The following is an 18,352-nucleotide window of genomic DNA, read 5'->3' as shown; positions in this document are numbered from 1 at the left end:
ACAATGAAGGCAATGCAATTCATCTATGTTACTATCAATTGCCAAAGGGACTACTCTTTAGATCTCATAATAGCATCCAATTAACAATTAAACATATTCCGAAAACTCACCACATTGAAAACTTGGGGTACACAGAACAAGTCCAAACTACAAGACTTCTGCTTCTGCAGTTGTGGGCAATACATACAGAAGAATGGGATTTGTTAAATTTGCATCACTGATACATCCTACAAGCTTGCTATAATAGCATAAGAATAGGGCAAAGAGTATATTTAGAAAATATAGCAGTGTGCCCTCTGCTCAAAATTTTACCAAATTTCTTAAGTCCTAGTTTCAGAAAGAGGAGAATATCTTTGGAATGCTTTATTTTTCAGGATGGTGGGAAATGAGAATTCAAACTCTAATGAGAACTCAAATTTTGTTAAAACACTAAATCAAGTGTAATCTCTCTTTTACTTACAGAAAAAAGTAATTCTGGATGATGGCGGGTTTTATTATACTATAACAGGTTTATGAAATTTACATGTGTTCGTGGTTCATGTAAAATAGATTTTTTCATTCCAAACTGGTGCTATAATGTAAATTATACATTGTGCTTTAGTTAGATTTTTCATTTTTAATATTTTAGACTTAATTTTAAACAAAAGACACAGGGTATCCAAATGCAAGATGTCTTATAGTGTTTTTATTAAAAAACTTTCATTGGAAAGTTCTGGGCGTGTTAATAGAGCAGGCACATTGGCTTCAATGTTTGGCATTGGACAGTCAACAGAATTGCACTTCACTGTTATAGTTCTGTTACAACAGTGTGAATTTTCAGGGCAATAGTTACAGCCAGCCTCTCCCTCTGAACTGTTCAGCAGGTGTTTCTGATCATTTTGGTCAACCTTCAAAAACTGATCATTCTGCAATGAATTCTGATCCATCTTAAGTTCAGTTTTCTTATCCTGCTTTGATATAGAAGTTCTCTTGTTCTCATTCCCATTTACTTCTGCATTCCTGTTATCACATGTGTCTCTGTTTGTAAAGAATCCCTGTTGTTTTTTTGATACATTATTTTCAGATTCAGAATGAGGACCAGCACTTTGACAGAGATAGGGTGGAGAGCTTGTTGCCTTTGGGAGACTTTTAACATTCTCCTCTGTGGTCTGAAGACTATGTACATCTGTCCTATTTATCCTTTCATGTGTCTGAAACTGTTGTACTGAATGGAGAAAAAAATTTCTAGGCAGTGAATTCTGTGTAACAGGTCTTTTCAGTCTCCCTTGAAGGCAACTGCAGTGGAGGACACGTTGGACAGGGTGCACACAGCCTTCAGCAGCTTGCTGCAAAGCATTTAGGGGAGCCACGGAGTTTTGGATCGGTACAAAATTCCCAGATGAAGGGACACAATGGTAGCACAAAGTCTCACTTAACTGTTGACATGAGTGTGGGCTCCATTTCATATCTATAGGCTTATATGCATCTGGACAGCTACACTGTCTATTCTGTGAGAAGAGTGGGCGTGAGGTATGCTGGTCAGCAGAGGACTGTAACATGGTTGAGCTAGCTTTGTTTTTGATGCTTTTAAGCAGTTCACTATTATAGGCTGAATGTGCAGGCATGCATATGTTTTGGGGTTTACCATTGAAATGCTCTGAGCACAAATGGGTTTCTTCATAAGTTACTTTCTCTGGTGCATTACAGTTACTGGTATGTGATGCCAGAGGCTCTAACTCATAATGCTCATGCTCCATTTCTGGTTTTTGACCTCTGGAGGAGTCCAGCTGATATTTGCTGGCAGAATGCAATTTCTTTTGTCCCCTGTCTCCTTGGTTTCCTGAAAAGGCTTGTGAGAAGGCACTGCACTGCAATTTTTTTGGTAGAGGAATCTGGCCACAAGTGCCTTGGGGGCCAAGACAGCGGCACATGCATTGGAAAAAGAAGGTTGCAAAAGCCCAACTAATGCACATGATGAGCATCATGAAAGTGCCAAGCTGGGTATATGCCAAGACTGTAGAGGGCATCATCATTGCTCCAGCTACAAATGTTGTTAAAGCAGCCATTGCAATTGCAGAACCCATGCGGCTAAGAGAGAAGATGACTTTTCCTTCCCGGTCAGGATCAGGGGCTAAGCGGTAAGCGACTCCATAGTGAACAGCAAAGTCAACAGACAAGCCAACAGCTACAGAAATAGTGACAGATTCTAACACATTTAGCTCCCATCCAAGAAGAACCAGAGAACCAACAGTGACAAATATAGTTCCGGCTATTGACACTATTGCATAAAGGCTTATAATTATATTCCAAGTTGTAAGCAGCATTACACTAAATGCAACAGCAACTGAAAGACCCATGGCAATTAGCGTACCATCAGAGAGACTGTCCTGAAGATCATAGAACTCTAAATTACTCACAAACCAACCATTGCCTAGGCCCTCAGGAGCAGAACCAAGCTCATTTGAAATCCATGAATCTACCTCTTTGTAGAACTGATGCATTTTCTCATAAGCCAGTGTGAAGAGGTAGGTGCTTTGGAACTCCAATACCACTGCCCTGATGGTGTCATTTATGTCAAATCGAGGCCCTGGGGTTTTGCTGTCTAGATGGTACCCAGTGCTTCTTTCTAACTCCATGATGGCCCTCTTGATGCATAATTCAAAGACTTCCTGCTTGTATGGAAAGCTCCAATGGCTGCAGCAGGGATAAAGAGCTGGCTCATCACAGTCCTGATTTTCCATCCATTGCTTAAATGTCTCAATAAAGCAGCTCGTGAAGTCTTGCTCTTCGGTTTGGTAATAGAATGTTTGATTTCTTAATTTCTGGCAGAAATGTAAAATCCAGACCTGTGAAGCTGGGCTTGCAATATTAAAACTGCTGTCTAGTTTTAGCTTTCCTTTACTTTTAGGATTTAGAGGGTCCCCATTATCTTCTGGAAAAACACCCCAGATTACTGTAATTGGCATGTGGAGCTCCTCTCCATGGTGGACACGCTCAAACATAAAAAGCTTCTTGTACTCGGCATCATAGCGTTCAAAAGGGTGAGAAGACCTAAACACTTGAAACTCAGAGAGTTCCAAGGATGGCAATTTCATCTTTGGGTTCACACACACAATATATGCTCCACCTATAGTTAAGGCGAGGAACCAGAACAACCAAATATATCGAAACTTAATAACAATGCATGGCAATACTTTTTCAAAAAATATCCTAGATGCTTCTGAGACTGCAAAAATTACCTTGTGGACCATTTGGCACAATACTGTCCAGCAGTTTTTGGTGCTGTATACCCTCTGTTGAGGTTTTCTGAAGCAACTGAATATATTGAGAAGATACCGTTCATGCAACACAACTACTGCAGGTAGCCATGTTACCATTAAAACATAATTCACCAATATGGCAGTGCCAGCATAAACACCAAAACATCTGATTGCTGTGATATTGCTGACATAATTAGCATAGAAGGCAGCAGCGGTGGTAAAACTAGTGACAAACATGGAAAGAGCAGCATGTTGCAAGGTGATACTCACTGTCTCAGAAGTTGTAGTCTGAGATTTATCAAATTTTGTGTAGTTCCAAACATCACAGAGGACAAAGGCATCATCTGCTCCAATTCCAACAAGAATAATTAGTGCAGTGAGATTCATAAAAGGGAAAAACTCAAAATTAAATACTACCCGATACAGAAAGTAGGAAACGATCAAGGAGCTAATTATTGCAAACATGGTCATCAGCGTGATAAATATGGACTTAGTGTATACACACATGACTAAGAGCACAATCACAATGGCTATGGCAGGATACACAGTATCCATTAACAGGTAATCTTGAAATAAGCTATGTTTTATTCCAAACTCAATCCCTGTGATGGTGGTTATACCATCAGAAGAGTTCCAGTTCTCAAAATTATCCAGGTAAATGTTCATCATGCTTTCTCCTTTTTCTGTTGGAGAGAAAAGCATGCTGTACTTTAAAGCTGGTAAGACATAGTCAACAGTCTTTGGGTTTAGGAAATCTTTGTCTACTAGATAGTGGAGGATCTGGTAAACAGCATTGTACTTTGTACATTTACGAGGCACGTTTGTACACTTGAGTTGGTCCTTCCTTCTGGCTGCCATGTCCCAGCAGTCTGGCCCCAGGGTTCCATTGTAATAGTATTTGGCACACGTTCGAAGCAGCTTTAGGGTATGAGAAACATCTCGTTCTACAATTTTTTGACATGTTGATCTGTTATTCAGAATGGCAATATAGTTGCCCAGCGTCCAGCTGGGGCAGCATGAGGCAGCAGTGGTCCTCTGGCAGAGATCACCAAACTGGGAGTGAGATCTTATCTGTATAGGGACAGACATACGGAGAATTAGAATACTAAGGCTAAAGTCTGTTTTAAATGGGAGGAGAATGTTTGCTTTTTATTATTAAATTTAAAGTATTTCTAAGGCAAGTTTATCTAGAGGGAATCAACGTGTCACCCCATGGCACTCTTGCTGCCAACACTTTGAATTCCGTATCACACACACACAACACCTCAACCTCTCCTTATGTTACACCAACATAAAGAAGGAGCAAACCCCTGATGAATAACAGCGTCATGACAGTGAAACACTTGTATAACCAATCATGTAATTAGAGCTAAATGCTCAGCAGTTTTAAGAGTATATAATACCTTATAAATGAAAATCCATTACTTGGAGATGCACTAATTCATTCCCCACAACTAGAGTTTAGTTCTCCTCTGATGCCTCAAAGGGAGTATTTTAAAATACTGAGTTGCCTGGAGGTTGTTTGGTTTCCTTTCACCCCCTTGAGTGCACGTAAAGAGGATCAGAGAACCTGCAGGGATTATGACAGCTCCAGCAAGAAAGGATGGGATAGTTCTGGAACAAAGAATGCTGTCACAAGCGTCCTCGTCCACAACCCCTTCTGTACAAAAGAGTTTTCTGCCTTTATGCAGCAAGTGGTGCTTTTTTCCAAATTAAATCAACCTGTGGAACAGGCCCTGCATGACTCTAAAGCAGAGCTGCTCAACCTACAGCTAGTGGGACAGATACAGTTCCTGAAGTGACTGGATTCAGCCCATGGCATGAGGAACAGGAGACCAGTGGCAAACAGCTCGGCCCAGCATGTCCCCTTCCCTGTCCTGTGCAATGCAACTGAACCCCTCCACAACCCAATCTGCTTTCTCCCTTCCTTCTCCCCTATGCAGATACTTTTACTGGAGGTAAGCTCTCTTCCTCCCTCCCTCTTTCCAACATTGGCAGCCAACTTCTTCCACACACCCTCACTCCTGCCCCCAACCCTGCCAGAGGGAAGGGGTAGCTCACAATGCAGCCAGGTCACAAACATTCAGCTTGCTGCTTAAAAAGTTGAGCACCGCTGCTCTAAGGACTTGTACATAAGTTAAAGCTATACCAATTTAACCTCTTTGGTTAAGAAAGTAATTTAGTTCAATTAGCACAACATCCTTATTTCACTTTCAGAGGGCCTTATATTGAATTAGCTGAAGCTTGTAAGGACTCACAGTGTTAGCTAAATCATTACGTAGCACTCTTCAGCCACTGTAATGGCATCCATGAAAAGAGACCACACTAACATGACATCAATTTCTTAAGCAATGAAGTTAAAACAGTAAATTTTATCAAGTGGACAGGACCCGAAAGCTTGCTGAAGCCCACAGGATCTAACTCTCTTAAGTACCCCACATATTTTGCTAATCAAAACACCTGGTTTGCAAAGTGCAATGAGCTGGAACCTATTTACAAACAATTTAGAGCGTGCATAGCTTTGTTCCTATGCACAGTCTCTTCAAGTAAAGTCATATGTATTTATGGATTTCCGGGGCAGGATTCTGCAACCTTTATCCGAGAAGGTATCAGGTCAGTTAAACTGAAGGCATGCTGATTTTTACTTGTGTTGCAATTACTCTGGCTTATTATCAGTGATCATTTCTAATACAGACAAAACTCAGAATTTGAGATGCTCGTGGTATTTTAAAAGCCTTAATATGGGCTTAATTTTGTGAAACAGTTTTTGAACAAGAACAACCTGGCATTCCATAAAAACAGGATAATTCACATTTGATTGTTTCCAGATAAAAACACTCACACATGCAAAGTCAGGAAAAACTGAACAACCTAATAAATAAAAGGAAGCACTGGAATAGCATATTTGTATTTTTCATGGCACATCTCCAGATGTATCCTTTGAGGATATAATATGCCAGCCCTTGGGTCAGCCAAGCAAACTTGGAGGAAAAGATCATATTATTGTCTTCTCTACATATTCAACTTCAAGATAGGACAAAGAGCTTTATACACTATTTTTAATACTCACTACAAGCTATAAATATCGGTTGGTAGAATAACTTGCCAAAGATAAAGTTACATGAGATGGTAGCTGAATCGTGAAATTTAAACAATTAAATTTATTCTGGAATGACTTAAAGTACAGCACTAGATAAAAATATTATTTACAAAATATTACTGCACTGCAGGATTGGGCACAATTACACTGGCTGATCAAAAGATATTGCTGAAGACTTTGTAAAGTAGCCAGGCCAGCTGTGCTATTAACATTAACACTATTAACATCTCCATTTGTTACTGAGACACCTCAGATGGAAGTCTCTATGCCAAACAGATCTGCCTGGTGACACAGGCCTGCACTCTGGACTTGGAAGCAACCCCCTTGGGAAAGATTTTGGAATCTTTGAAGTTTATAAAAACAACAGTGCATGAGCAGTGAGGAAAACTTCCTGTAACTGATGTGGGAAAGGAAGCAATTTTTAAAATTCTGGTCATGAAAAATTCAGGGCTCAATCCTATAGCCATCCTGCATATGGGATTTCCATGGAAGATTAGAGCACTGCCATGTGCTGATCAGCTGCAGGACAGAGCCCTAAGCGTGATGAAAACGTGTTGTTAAAATAGCCCAAGCATGCCCAAGACAGCTTGGGCAGAATTCTATGGGGTGCACCTTCAAGTTGAAGCTAGCCACTAGATAACTACATAAAAACATAAGAAATGCCATTTACTGGGTCAGACCGCAGCTCCATCTTGCCCAGCATCCCATGTCACACAGTGGCAGAGAGTGGATCCTGAAAGGGAGAGTGAACTGGGTATAACTAGGATATTTTCCATTGTTCCTCTAAGGGAAAGGAGGAAGCTAAGAAGGAAAGAAGAACACAAGAATGAGAAAGAGGGAACCTGAGAACTGGACTGTAGCTCAGGGAGATGGATGCTGCCTTGGCAGGAAAGGCAACCCTTGATTTCAGTACAATTTTATTTTGTTTTTGCATTTTTGCATTACCAAGTTGTTGGGAAAACTGCATAACCAGCACTGGGGGCAGAGAGCAGGTTTCAAGGAGGTGTTACATCATCTGATGAAAAGTCCTTCCTGTGGAACTAGAACAGAAGATCAGACTGAACAGTTTAGACAACTTTGAGCGACAGTCCACATTATAGTACTATTTCATGAAGGAGACTTTTCTTGGAAGGAACAATTCAAAATCCCTTACAGGAAAAAGTGTGTGCCTGTGTTTAGACAGAAGAAAATCTGGTGGGCTGGTAGTAGCAGATCTCAAAGACTTTCCTTTCAGGAAAGGAAAACCCACAGCTATACAATACCTCTGCACAGTCCAGCTCTGATACTAGAGCACCTCACCTTTGTCTCGTCTTTCCTGAAATTACACTTCTGTGACAACTCCCACCACACACTGAGCTTACACAAAATGCTGGAGTGGGCGTTATAATTATTGGCAACTCCTTTGTTTATAGATCACTACAGGCCAGGGCCTCTTCCCACTAACAGGGATACAATTCCACCGGGCCAGATACTACCCTCTGTTACTAAAATGTAATGCAGAATGGTCCCATGACTTAAAATAGCATGAGTCCCGATATACGTCAGTGTGTGGTGTACCAGGCATTAAAGAGACACTGGGTAAAATGCTTTGGGAGCAGGAGCCAGAATGCAACATTCTCCCCCCGTCAAAAGCAGGACTCTCCTCCTTGGACTGCAAGAACCCTCTTGCCTGCTCTGCCAGCAACTATGCGTCAGATGCGTCTAGCAGGTAAAAGGGAAATTAGTCATTTGCATTTAAAGCCTAAGCAGGTGGAAATATAATTTAAAAATTCTCTTCTTCAATTGACAGGCATGGTATTTCTTTAGCTCATGAAAACAATTTGGTCCAGAAGTTCTATCTATCAATAAAAAGATATGAAAACCTAAGTCCGCACTTCTCTATAATTTCTAAAAGTTTTGCCAGATTTTCCCTTGAATTTAATTAAAGTTTTGCTGCTGATTTAAATGGAAACAGAATTGGGGCCTTTAACTAGGCACAGATTTAACAGAAGTATGAACAAACAGACAGAAAAAAAGACCAGGTAAGAAAAAACAAATGGTCAGCAAAGACCTTGATTTCTTGTGATCAGTACCAGTGCGAGTCAGCACCCATTTTAAGAGGCCACTTGTTAACAAAACACTAGGACAATGGAAACAAGACTCATTCATGAGCTATAACAAATATTTGAGAAGAAATGGATTAAACGTAAGCTGTTTAGAAGTACTTTTGTTAGGAAACATAGCTTTCGTCCAGGCTGCCTCAGCAACTGGCATCTAGTTTAAAATGTGCTACATATACACAGATACTAATTACACTTGTTCTGATCAAGTTATACCTCAGTAGCTAAACTAGCAAAACTACCAACTTCCTATATATAAGTCACTGTGCTATCCAATTTGCTCTTTAATGATTACAAGCTTTAATACAAAACCTGGTTACAAGTACAAGAATGTCCAAAGCATTAGATTTTCTGTAGTCAAATTTATTTTTTTATAAATATTTATCTCTCTCTTCTTTGGTAATTCCTCACAGTCAAGGATAACTATTTTCCACGATTGTCTTATCTGTGGGTCTGAAGACGGCTGATGACGCTGATCTGGAATCAACACTCTGCTGCAATTTAGGCACATGTTTCTGTCCGGAGTTAGCGGCTCTGGATTCTTGATTCAGTCCATGACCTGCTGTTTCTGCCACTACCCCTTTTCTGTCTCCTGTTGTCATCACAGGTTTCAAAGTACTGAGATCCTTGCAGCAAGATTCTTACTCCACTTGGAGCAGACCCAGGCAACAGTCTCCTAAGGTTGATGTCGATGTTGTATTTTTTCAAGTTGGCCTTGAGGATGTCCTTGAAGTGCTTTCCCTGCCCTCCTCTTGAGCATATGTCTTGACTGGACTGGGAGAATAAAATTTGCTTTGGGAGTCTGGATTCAGACATCTGGATGATATGGCTGGCCCAGAGAAGTTGATGTTGGATGATCATCGCTTCAGTGTTCATAATGTTTGGTTGTAAGAGGATGCTAATGTTGGTGCATCTATCTTCCCACTGGATTTGAAGGATCTTCAGCAGGCAGTGTTGATGGTACTCTTCCAACAACTTAGGGGGTCTCCTGTATGTCTCAGCTCCATACAGCATGGGGGGTCACAGCTGCTTGAGAAACCATAAGCTTGGTTTCAGATCGATGTTGCAATCTTTGAACACCATTTCCTCAGACATTTGAAGGTTACACTTACACATTTGAGGTGATACTGGATTTCTTTGTCAATGTCAGCCTTCTGTGAGAGATGGCTTCCGACATACAGGAAACAGTGTTCTCCCGCGTCTCACTGTGAATCTGAATTACCAGAGTTGAGGACTGGTTATTAAGAACTTGCTGATGGAAGACTTTAGTCTTCTGAATGTTCGGCATCAGTCCCATATTCTTGTATAACTCAGTAAAGACATGGACGATTGCCTGAAGGTCTGCTTCCAACTGAGCAGACTACAGAATCATTAGCGTACTGGAGCTTGATGATTGAGGTCAGGGTGATGATGGTCTTGGCTGGGAGTTGACTGAGATTGAACAGCTTATCAACCATTCAGCAGTTTAAACTTCACTCTGACTGAAAGCTTGTTGGTGGTCAGATGTAGCATTGCAATAAGGAATATCAGCAGGAGTGTTGGAGTGATGATGCAGTCTTGCTTAACTCCTGTCTTAACCTCAAAGGGATCTGTAATAGATCCATTACTGAGAACAACCACTTACACACTGTCACGGAGAAGGCAAAGAATGGTGATGAAGTTCAGCGATCCATACTTCAGAAGGATCCTCCCACAGTACATCTTGGGTGAGAAAGTCAAAGTTTTCGTGAGGTCAAAGAAGGACATGAAGAGAGTTTATGATGTTTCTAGCATTTTTCCTGCAGCTGGAAACTGCAAAAATCATGTCAGTTGTGCCTCTTGATGCCCTAAACCCACACTGTGATTCTGGGAGGAGCTCCTCAGCAATTTATCTTTTTGTAAATATTTGTATATCCACATATATTGCTAAAGCATTCATCATGGTATCCAAACATATTTTTTCTAAAACAGGGAAAGATGTTTTTATGGATTCATATTAGATGATGTTTTTCCTTAAAATAGCATTACTTGATTCTGCCTTGGAAAAAGCTCACTTCACTTTGGCAATTGTGACTTTTAAATAGAGTAGTACCAAATTGTTTTCATTTGCTTATACAGAAACTTGTTTCCTATGTATGTCAGATACAAATATTGATGTACAATACCTATTTTAGCTTCTTTGTTATTGGGATAAGGTTTTGTACTGTTAAATATTAAGCCATACTTCCCTAATGCTTTGTTAGTCATGTTAGGGATCTGGCAGTTTAACTACATTTTAAAAACTGTTTAGAAAGATTATGTCCTTTATATTCTTTCCTCTTTAAAATGCTGAAAACAAGGTGCATATTATATTCTGGGGTGTGCTGTAAATGAGAAAGTACAGTAACGCATACCTTGTTTTTGAATGCCAGAATGAATTTAAAAGAATTCTGGAGCTATGGCTAGACAGAGCAGGGCTCACCCTCTCTACCTGATGCCGAAGACTGGCATAGGCAAATCTATGATTTTGAAAAAAAGCTAAAAAGTCGCCAAGGCTGTGAAACAGGAGTAGAGAGAACTGGAGCAGCTAGCAGACAGCAAAATTGCCCTGAGAAAGGTTAGTTTGATTAGTGGAACATCAAGGCCATTAAAAAGGAGCGGTAATTAGTAATACCTTGGGGGTGGGGGGAGAAGGAGGGGGAAAAACAATGAGCCATTAAATCAACCCCCTCAGATGCTTTCATCCCAGGCAGAAAGTCAGCTTCCCCACTGGGTCCCCACATGTGACTCAATCTGGAAGGTTGATTTTAATACGGTATATTGTAGGGCCTGTTGTATGCAAGAAAATACAGCACATTTAGAGCTCTTGTAGCATTATTAATTATGTAGCATTATTAATTAGCTCTTGTAGCATTATTAATTATGTAGCATAATTTAGTTATGCTTAGTTTATATTGCAGAATTGCAAACTATACAGTTTGTAAAGTGCCCCGTGTGGCAGGCCTGTAGGGGGTGCTCCTGCGCTGAGCCACCCACCTCACTGTGCCCGACCATCTTTCAGGCTCTGAGTGCCTCCTTGGGGGCACCTTACATCTGGTGAGCCCCTTTCCTGGAGCACATCCGGTAGCCTGGGGGTAGAGCTGCCACCACCCATGGACGGGCTTGATTCTGGCAGGGTGTCCCCTGGGAAACACAGGCCTAGTAGCCCCCAAAGGTACTCGACTCACTTGAAGAACTTGGGGTGCTTCCCTCAGTCGGAACCCCAAGTAGTGGTCTCCCTTAGTCAGCTGAAGCAAGGGGACCCCCAAGGCATAATCTAGACCCACTCCCAATCAGTCTCCCACACTAGGTTACAAGAAGTAGGGTTGGAATAGGGTACAGTGTTGCACAGTATCAGAGAAATCCCACAGAGCAAACAGGGTGACTGGGGTAGCCTTTGATCACGCATCCCAGTTACTGCAAGCTATATATCTACTTAGATCTCTGGTAGCTTACTCACAAGTATCATCCAGAGGCATGTGGAGATTCCCTCTGGAGAGAGACAGTTCATTAATCATGAGCTTTGAGAGAGAGAGAGAGCAAGTTTCAGATGACCCATCTCATCTCTCTCTCTCTTGCATTTTCATCATGGCTACTGCTGCTCCTCCTGGGCAGTCCTTAACTTATATAGCCCTTATGACCTCATTTACCTGGTCCAATGGAGGCCAGCACCTGTTGGCTGCCAGCCAACCAATTTGAAAAGCATCACTGGTTGCTGGGCAGACTGGCAGTCTCTAGCTCACTATAGAGTCCAAGCCCCTCATGCAGGTATGTGATGCCAGTCACGTAGGCAGAGGGAGCAGGTTTCCCCCCTCCCTCAGGAATGTCTCCAGCTCAGGTTACCTAAAGATATAGGGTAAAGTGTATCTGCAGGGCCAGACTAACCAAATTGTCAGAGCAGAGTTTTTGGGGAGAAACAGAGGTGTGGCCTTCTGCCACACCCCATACAAGTTACATTGTCAAACTTAACTTCAAAAGTACTACACTGGCTTCTACAAAAATTGGAAGAACTATAGAAACCCAGTGTCTCCTCAGTATTGTTAATTTCAGAAAGATTATTTTCCTAACACAAGTGACTGCAAACAGTTATTGTATTGGGAAGCTCAGAATCCTAGGTAAGCAAGATGAATAGGGAAGAAAGAGAGCCTAGATTAAGGTGAATATCTGAAGACAGTGGTAAACAAGTCAATTCTTCATGGAATATTACAATCTTGAAAAAAGCAAGGTTAAATGCCTTTGGTATATTATTAGATTAACTGGTTGACGGAAATTTTGTTTAGGAGAGAAAGGTAACGGCCATTCAATCCCAGCAAATCAACAGATTGCTATTAAGAGAAAATGAAAAATGCAACCTAAAATAACTTCTATGCCAGGTCTGCAAGTTTGCAAATATTTATGGATGCATTTCAATTGAAAGCACAGAAGCATGCTTCAGCAACTGACTGTCCTATACTTTATAGGCTTGCTGCCTGAATGCACTAGGCTCTTTAGTTCACCCAGGATTTCACGAGTATCAGTTAACATCCATTAGTTGAAACCAACACATAATTGAGATTGATACTTAAATTCTAAATACAAAAAAGAGCAACTACTACAATCCCTGAACACAGCCCTTGCTCCTTGTCATTTCTGTTCTTTCAAGTAATAAATAAAAGAGCAAGGCCCTACCTGCACTATCAAGGGGAAAACTATCAAGGGGAAAAAAATTCACTGGCTGGCCTGACAAGGCCCAAGTGTCTCCCTTCATTCTCTCCTATTTTCAGAAGGACGTTAACACTGATCTTGGAACAACACAGTCTGGATTTGATTGCTTTTGCTATTTGCCCAGAAACTCCTTCTGTGCCCCTTTAATGTTCCTGCTGCCAACCTATTCTCTTTTGAGTTCACAGCTTAAATGACCCACTGGCTTCAAGAGAAGCATGCAGAACATAATGTAGATGCTGACAGATTGCCGCAAGGGGAATGAAAGTGAGGGGAAAATGAAAACCTTGCCTTCTTTTGGAAAACAAAAAACTGGACTACTAAGTGAATAGGACTTAAGGTCCAAAAAGAGAAAAATATTATTCATAATCTGATCCTTAAAGGCAAAGCCACCTGCAAAACTCTGTTTGCCTAAGGTGTGCTCATTTTGCAGCAAATAAACCACTGCTATTAGATGAAATGGTCTCCACCACAAGTAGTTTCAAATGCACATTTTCAGCTGCACCAAGCACGCCAAAAGTTTCCTTTACTTACCCTCATATTATCTACATTGCACATGGATTTAATTGCATGCAAATTCCACAAGGTTTCTCCTTCTGTTGAAGTAAACACCACCCGTGAATAGCGATCATCTGGAAATAGAGTAAGAGGGTTTATGAATTATTCACGCATGTCCAGTTTCACAGACTGAAGCATATGTCTATAATTCAAACATCCAATCTGTACACCTTCAGAATATTTATTTGAATGTAGGAAGCCACCCTTTTCTAGAGTGAAAGTGATCATTTGATCCAAAAGATCTAAGTCCTTGTAAAAGCTTCCATTTCTTTTAAGAGCTTAAAGCTGAAAGACCTTACTAAGCTTCAGTCTTCTAACTTTACTGAATTTTATACAATGTAGAAGTTCAAAAGACAATATTCTAGACTAGAAATATATAGAAGTGTGGCAAGGAGGAATGAACAAAAATTGAAATGTGTCATCAGAAAACGATTCAAGGCCACTAATTCATTACAGAATGGTAGTGAGACAGTTAATATAATCAGGGCCTGTTTTAGTGAGACAAGACTAGCAAAAATAATTAAAAGGACATCTGTGAAAATGTCTTCGCTTTAGGAGCTGGTGACTACATAGTGAAGTCCCTGGAAGTCCTTGGGGCCACATATTTTTAAAATATCTGCATTTTAAAGTTAATTAGGCCTAACAAAAACAAATCCCTCTATTAAACTGAGCTGAATTTATCAAGAACAAACATTAAACTACATTTATCAGAAACAGCTTTCAGTAATGCAGAGTCATGACTCTGTGGCAACCAGAATTTCATGTTTAGCTAAACCAGAAATGTACACTGTGTGTGTGTATACTACTATGGAAAATAGTTAAGATTCTTCATCAGATTAAAAATAATACTTCTAACAAAAAGAAGGCCTACAGAATGATAAGCCAAGATTCAGGAGGTTTCAATAAATGCTTTATGGGCAGGAAGCCCAGATCTCTCATACTCTCCTGATCCTGCACAAAGGGAGAGACACCAGGAACCAAGAGTGGGAGAGTAAGGAAGGTCTGTTTTCTTTGTGATTACCTGGCAATTTAACTCACGGGTTCCTTCATCAGATATACTGCCACTCCTAAAGTCCCTGGCACTGTGAAAAACAAGTCAGAGCTGGGACTGTAGTAATCAATGTCACTCTCAACTGTATTAATACTTAGTGGGTTTTAAGAGAAAGCATATAACTCCTTCTCAGGAGAAATCACTTGGTCTAAAATACACCCAGTCAAGGAAGCAGAAAGGATGACCTGAGCCAAATTTTCTTGTGTAAGTTAAAAATAACACCCACCAGAACTGAACAAAAAATTACATGCATTTTATTTTTCATAATGGTATTTACTTGTTACAGCTCTCAGTCTGGGCAATGAAAGAAAATTAGTCAATTTCTAAGCAATCTCGTACTCTATTCTGTTATTTGTGTGTGTTCATAGAATCATAGAAGTAGGGTCGGAAGGGACCTTGTAGATCTTCAAGTTGACCCCCCCGCCTGGGCAGGAGAAAAGACTGGACTCAAATGAGTCTAGCCAGGTAGGCATCAAGCCTCTTTAAAGACCCCCAGGGTAGGAGCCAGCACCACTTCCCTAGGAAGTTGGTTCCAGCTCCTAGCCGCCCTGACTGTGAAGTAGTTCTTACGGATGTCTAATCTAAATCTACCCTCTAATAACTTGTGTCCATTGTTCCTTGTCATGCCAGGGGGTGCTAGGGGAAACAGTGTCTCCCCTAAACCCTTCTGGTCCCCCCTAGTGAGTTTATAGTCAGTCACCAGGTCCCCCCTCAGCCTTCTCTTGTGAAGGCTGAACGGGTTTAGGTCCCACAGCCTTTCAATGTAGGGTTTGCCCTGTAGTCCCCGGATCATGCGGATGGCCCTCCGCTGGACCCTTTCAATGTTGTCCACATCCCTCCTGAAATGGGGCACACAGAACTGTATACAGTACTCCAGCTGTGGCCTGACCAGCCTCGCATAGAGGGGGAGGATCACCTCCTTGGCCCTGCATGAGATGCACCTGTGGATGCACGACAAGGTGCGGTTAGCCCTGCCAACCGTGACCTCGCATTGTCGGCCCATGTTCATCTTGGAGTCAATAATGTTGCAGTAACACCCAGAGGTGCTAAATCAAGATTACAGCTGATGTGTAAGGGCAGTATAATCACATACAACACCTAGTCCCTGTCAAAAAGGAATTTAACAAAATGTTACATTATGTGCCTTTTAAAAGCTGCAAACTGCTATTTGTTAAAATAACCTTACTATTGTACACAATACATCTAACTGAAAGGTTCCATTAGCCTTTGGCGTTGTAAAAGCTTGATTATTATTGTTATTGAAACCCCGACACTTGCAGCAAAATCTGATGTCTGAGACATCTAGCAAGAACATAAGAAAAAACACATTTTAAATTTTAAACTAAAATAAATGCACTTATTTGGGATTGTCAACAACTTAAAACCCCTTTCATTAATACTCTCTAAAGAAAAGAAAGAAGTGCAGTAACTGATGGGAGGCATTAAGAGAGTACAAAATGTTAACTGATCGCAATTTCTCAGTGCTTGTCTCAAAAAAAAATTTTACAGGACTAGAAGGAGCAAGATCCCCTCTTCTAATATTAAGATATTTTCTCTGAGACAACTGTTTAGAAATCATTCCAAACTGGTAGCAAACTTCAGACTTGCATTAATACCACTCAACTCACTTGGAATATCGCAGAAAAAGCTGTCTTTGTGGAAGTTCCAGTCTGCTTGCCTCTTCTCTCTTTCATAGTGATCATCTGACCATCTGTCATCCCGATGACTAAAAGACGGGAAACAACTTTATCTTATTTCTGAAAAGGAGTGACTAAAATAGTTACATATTTTAATAGCTTGTCATACTTTTGTTGCTAGGGAATTTAACAGAAAACTGTCTTGATATTAACAATGAAATTCGTTCGCAGTTCAAAGAGAAAACCAAGCACGAGTCATTCTAAACTGTTCTGTTAAATTTACTGTACATGAGGAGGAAAATTTATCAAGGCCTTGCTTTAGGCTCACTCCATCGGGCAGGCTTTAAGGAATGTAAAGGGAATCTGAACCAATGTCTACTGAAGTCAATCCCAGAATCAGAGAAGAGCAGGGCTAGAAGAGACCTCTTGGAGGTCATCTAAGTCTAACCCCCTACTTGAGGAAGGATCATCCTATCAAAACTATCCCATATAAACCCATGTCTAACCTGTTACTAAAACTACACAACCACCCCCTGTCACACAACTAAAAGGCATAGCACCCAAACGTGCCACAGGTAAAGCAGGGGGACAATTGTGCTCAGCGCCCTGCTGCTTGCAAGGGTTGTTAAAATGTAAGTATATTCATTGCATTCAGTGGGCACTGTATTAGGTTGTTTCAGCAAGGTAAAGTAATAAGTATGGACCTACCAAAAGCAGGACGGCTGCCCCACTTTGTGGCTTGTGTGGCACCAGTCGCCATTTTTGCAGTGGAGTGCGGTGGTGCCCACCCACACCTGTGATTGGCCAAGGGGCCGCAGAAGTCCTGCCCCCCTCTGGAGACTGACAGATGGCCATCTGTCAATCTCTGTGGAGAGGTGGGACCAGGATGACCGCCTTTTTAAAACGTAAAGGTGGGACACATGCCTGCCTCCCTCCCCACCCCCCACTGCCTCCAGGGGCCACATGGCTGAAGCAGAGTGGAGTAGATCAGGGCAGATGTGGGGTGCCTGCTGTGGATTCGGGGTTCCCTGCTCTGCTGCCCTTCCTCTGAGAGCCCCCTGCCAGCCACATGCCACCTGCCTGCCAGGCAGCAGCATGGGGCACAACTCCATATCACTGCTGTTCCTGCTGTCCACCACTGCCAGGTGGTCACAAGGTGTGTTGCCATCGCAGCACAGGACTCCCAGGGGAAAGCAGCATGGTAGGGAGCCCATGGCCACAGAAGGCAGTCCACATCTGCCCCCCACACAAATCATGTGGCCCCCATGCACCCCCAGGGGGTGCGCACAGCAGTGGGAAGCTGCCCCTCCCCCCATGCCCTGCATCTCCTGGATGAGCTGCCCATGCCTCCATCCCACTCCACACCCCAGCCCCATGCACTGCCCTGGCTGCGCATCACCCCCAGCCCCAGCCTCTGTCCCAATTCCTCCCTCAGCCTGGAGCCTTGATCTGCCCCAAGCCCCACTCCCATACCCTCTTCCCTGCAAAGACATACCTACAGGGAGCTGATCTCCAAGCCACCCAGCTGTTTTCCCAGCCACATGCATGTGCCCCACTCCCAGCAGCCCCTTGCAAGCTGGAACACTGCCAGCTTGCAAGGAGAAACCTGCTATTTCTGGTGGATCCCTGCAGAACACTGTGAATCTGGGACAAATGCTGTCCTGGAGTCATGCAACCTGGGTCTGGCACTTCAGATTCCCATTCCAGGACTGTCCTGCCCAGTTAGGGATGGGTAGTCACCCTAGGTGGAGCTCCTGGGGCCCTGCAGCCAATCATAGATTTCATAGACATTAGGGCTGGAAGGGACCTCGGAAGATCATCGAGTCCAGCCTCCCACCCAAAGGGCAGGAAGTCAGCTGAGGTCATAGGATCCCAGAAAGATAAGCATCCAATTTGCTCTTGAAGGTGTTCAATGTAGGTGCCTGAACCACCTCCGATGGCAGGCTGTTCCAGACCTTGGGGGCTTGGAC

General features: G+C 42.2%; 1 protein-coding gene across 3 annotated transcripts in view; it reads right to left on the bottom strand.

Annotated features, from left to right (window-relative positions):
* Positions 1-472: 472 nt before the first annotated feature.
* Positions 473-18,352, bottom strand: part of DISP1 (dispatched RND transporter family member 1) — a 148,467-nt gene continuing 130,587 nt past the window's right edge. For all 3 annotated transcript variants that reach the window (XM_019549523.1, XM_019549522.1, XM_019549524.1), the window contains 3 exons: positions 16,374-16,471; positions 13,671-13,768; positions 473-4,310 (listed from right to left, as the gene is read on the bottom strand). In XM_019549523.1, the coding sequence (XP_019405068.1) occupies positions 675-4,310; positions 13,671-13,768; positions 16,374-16,471 (3,832 nt within the window). In that variant the 3' untranslated portion in view covers positions 473-674. The remainder of the gene's footprint in view (positions 4,311-13,670; positions 13,769-16,373; positions 16,472-18,352) is intronic.

The sequence above is a fragment of the Crocodylus porosus genome, unplaced genomic scaffold (genome assembly GCF_001723895.1).
Source record: "Crocodylus porosus isolate Cpor-Errol unplaced genomic scaffold, CroPor_comp1, whole genome shotgun sequence".
Taxonomy (NCBI): Eukaryota; Metazoa; Chordata; order Crocodylia; family Crocodylidae; genus Crocodylus; species Crocodylus porosus.
Note: the sequence above shows the minus strand (reverse complement) of the source record. Positions and strands in the feature narration are given on the sequence as shown.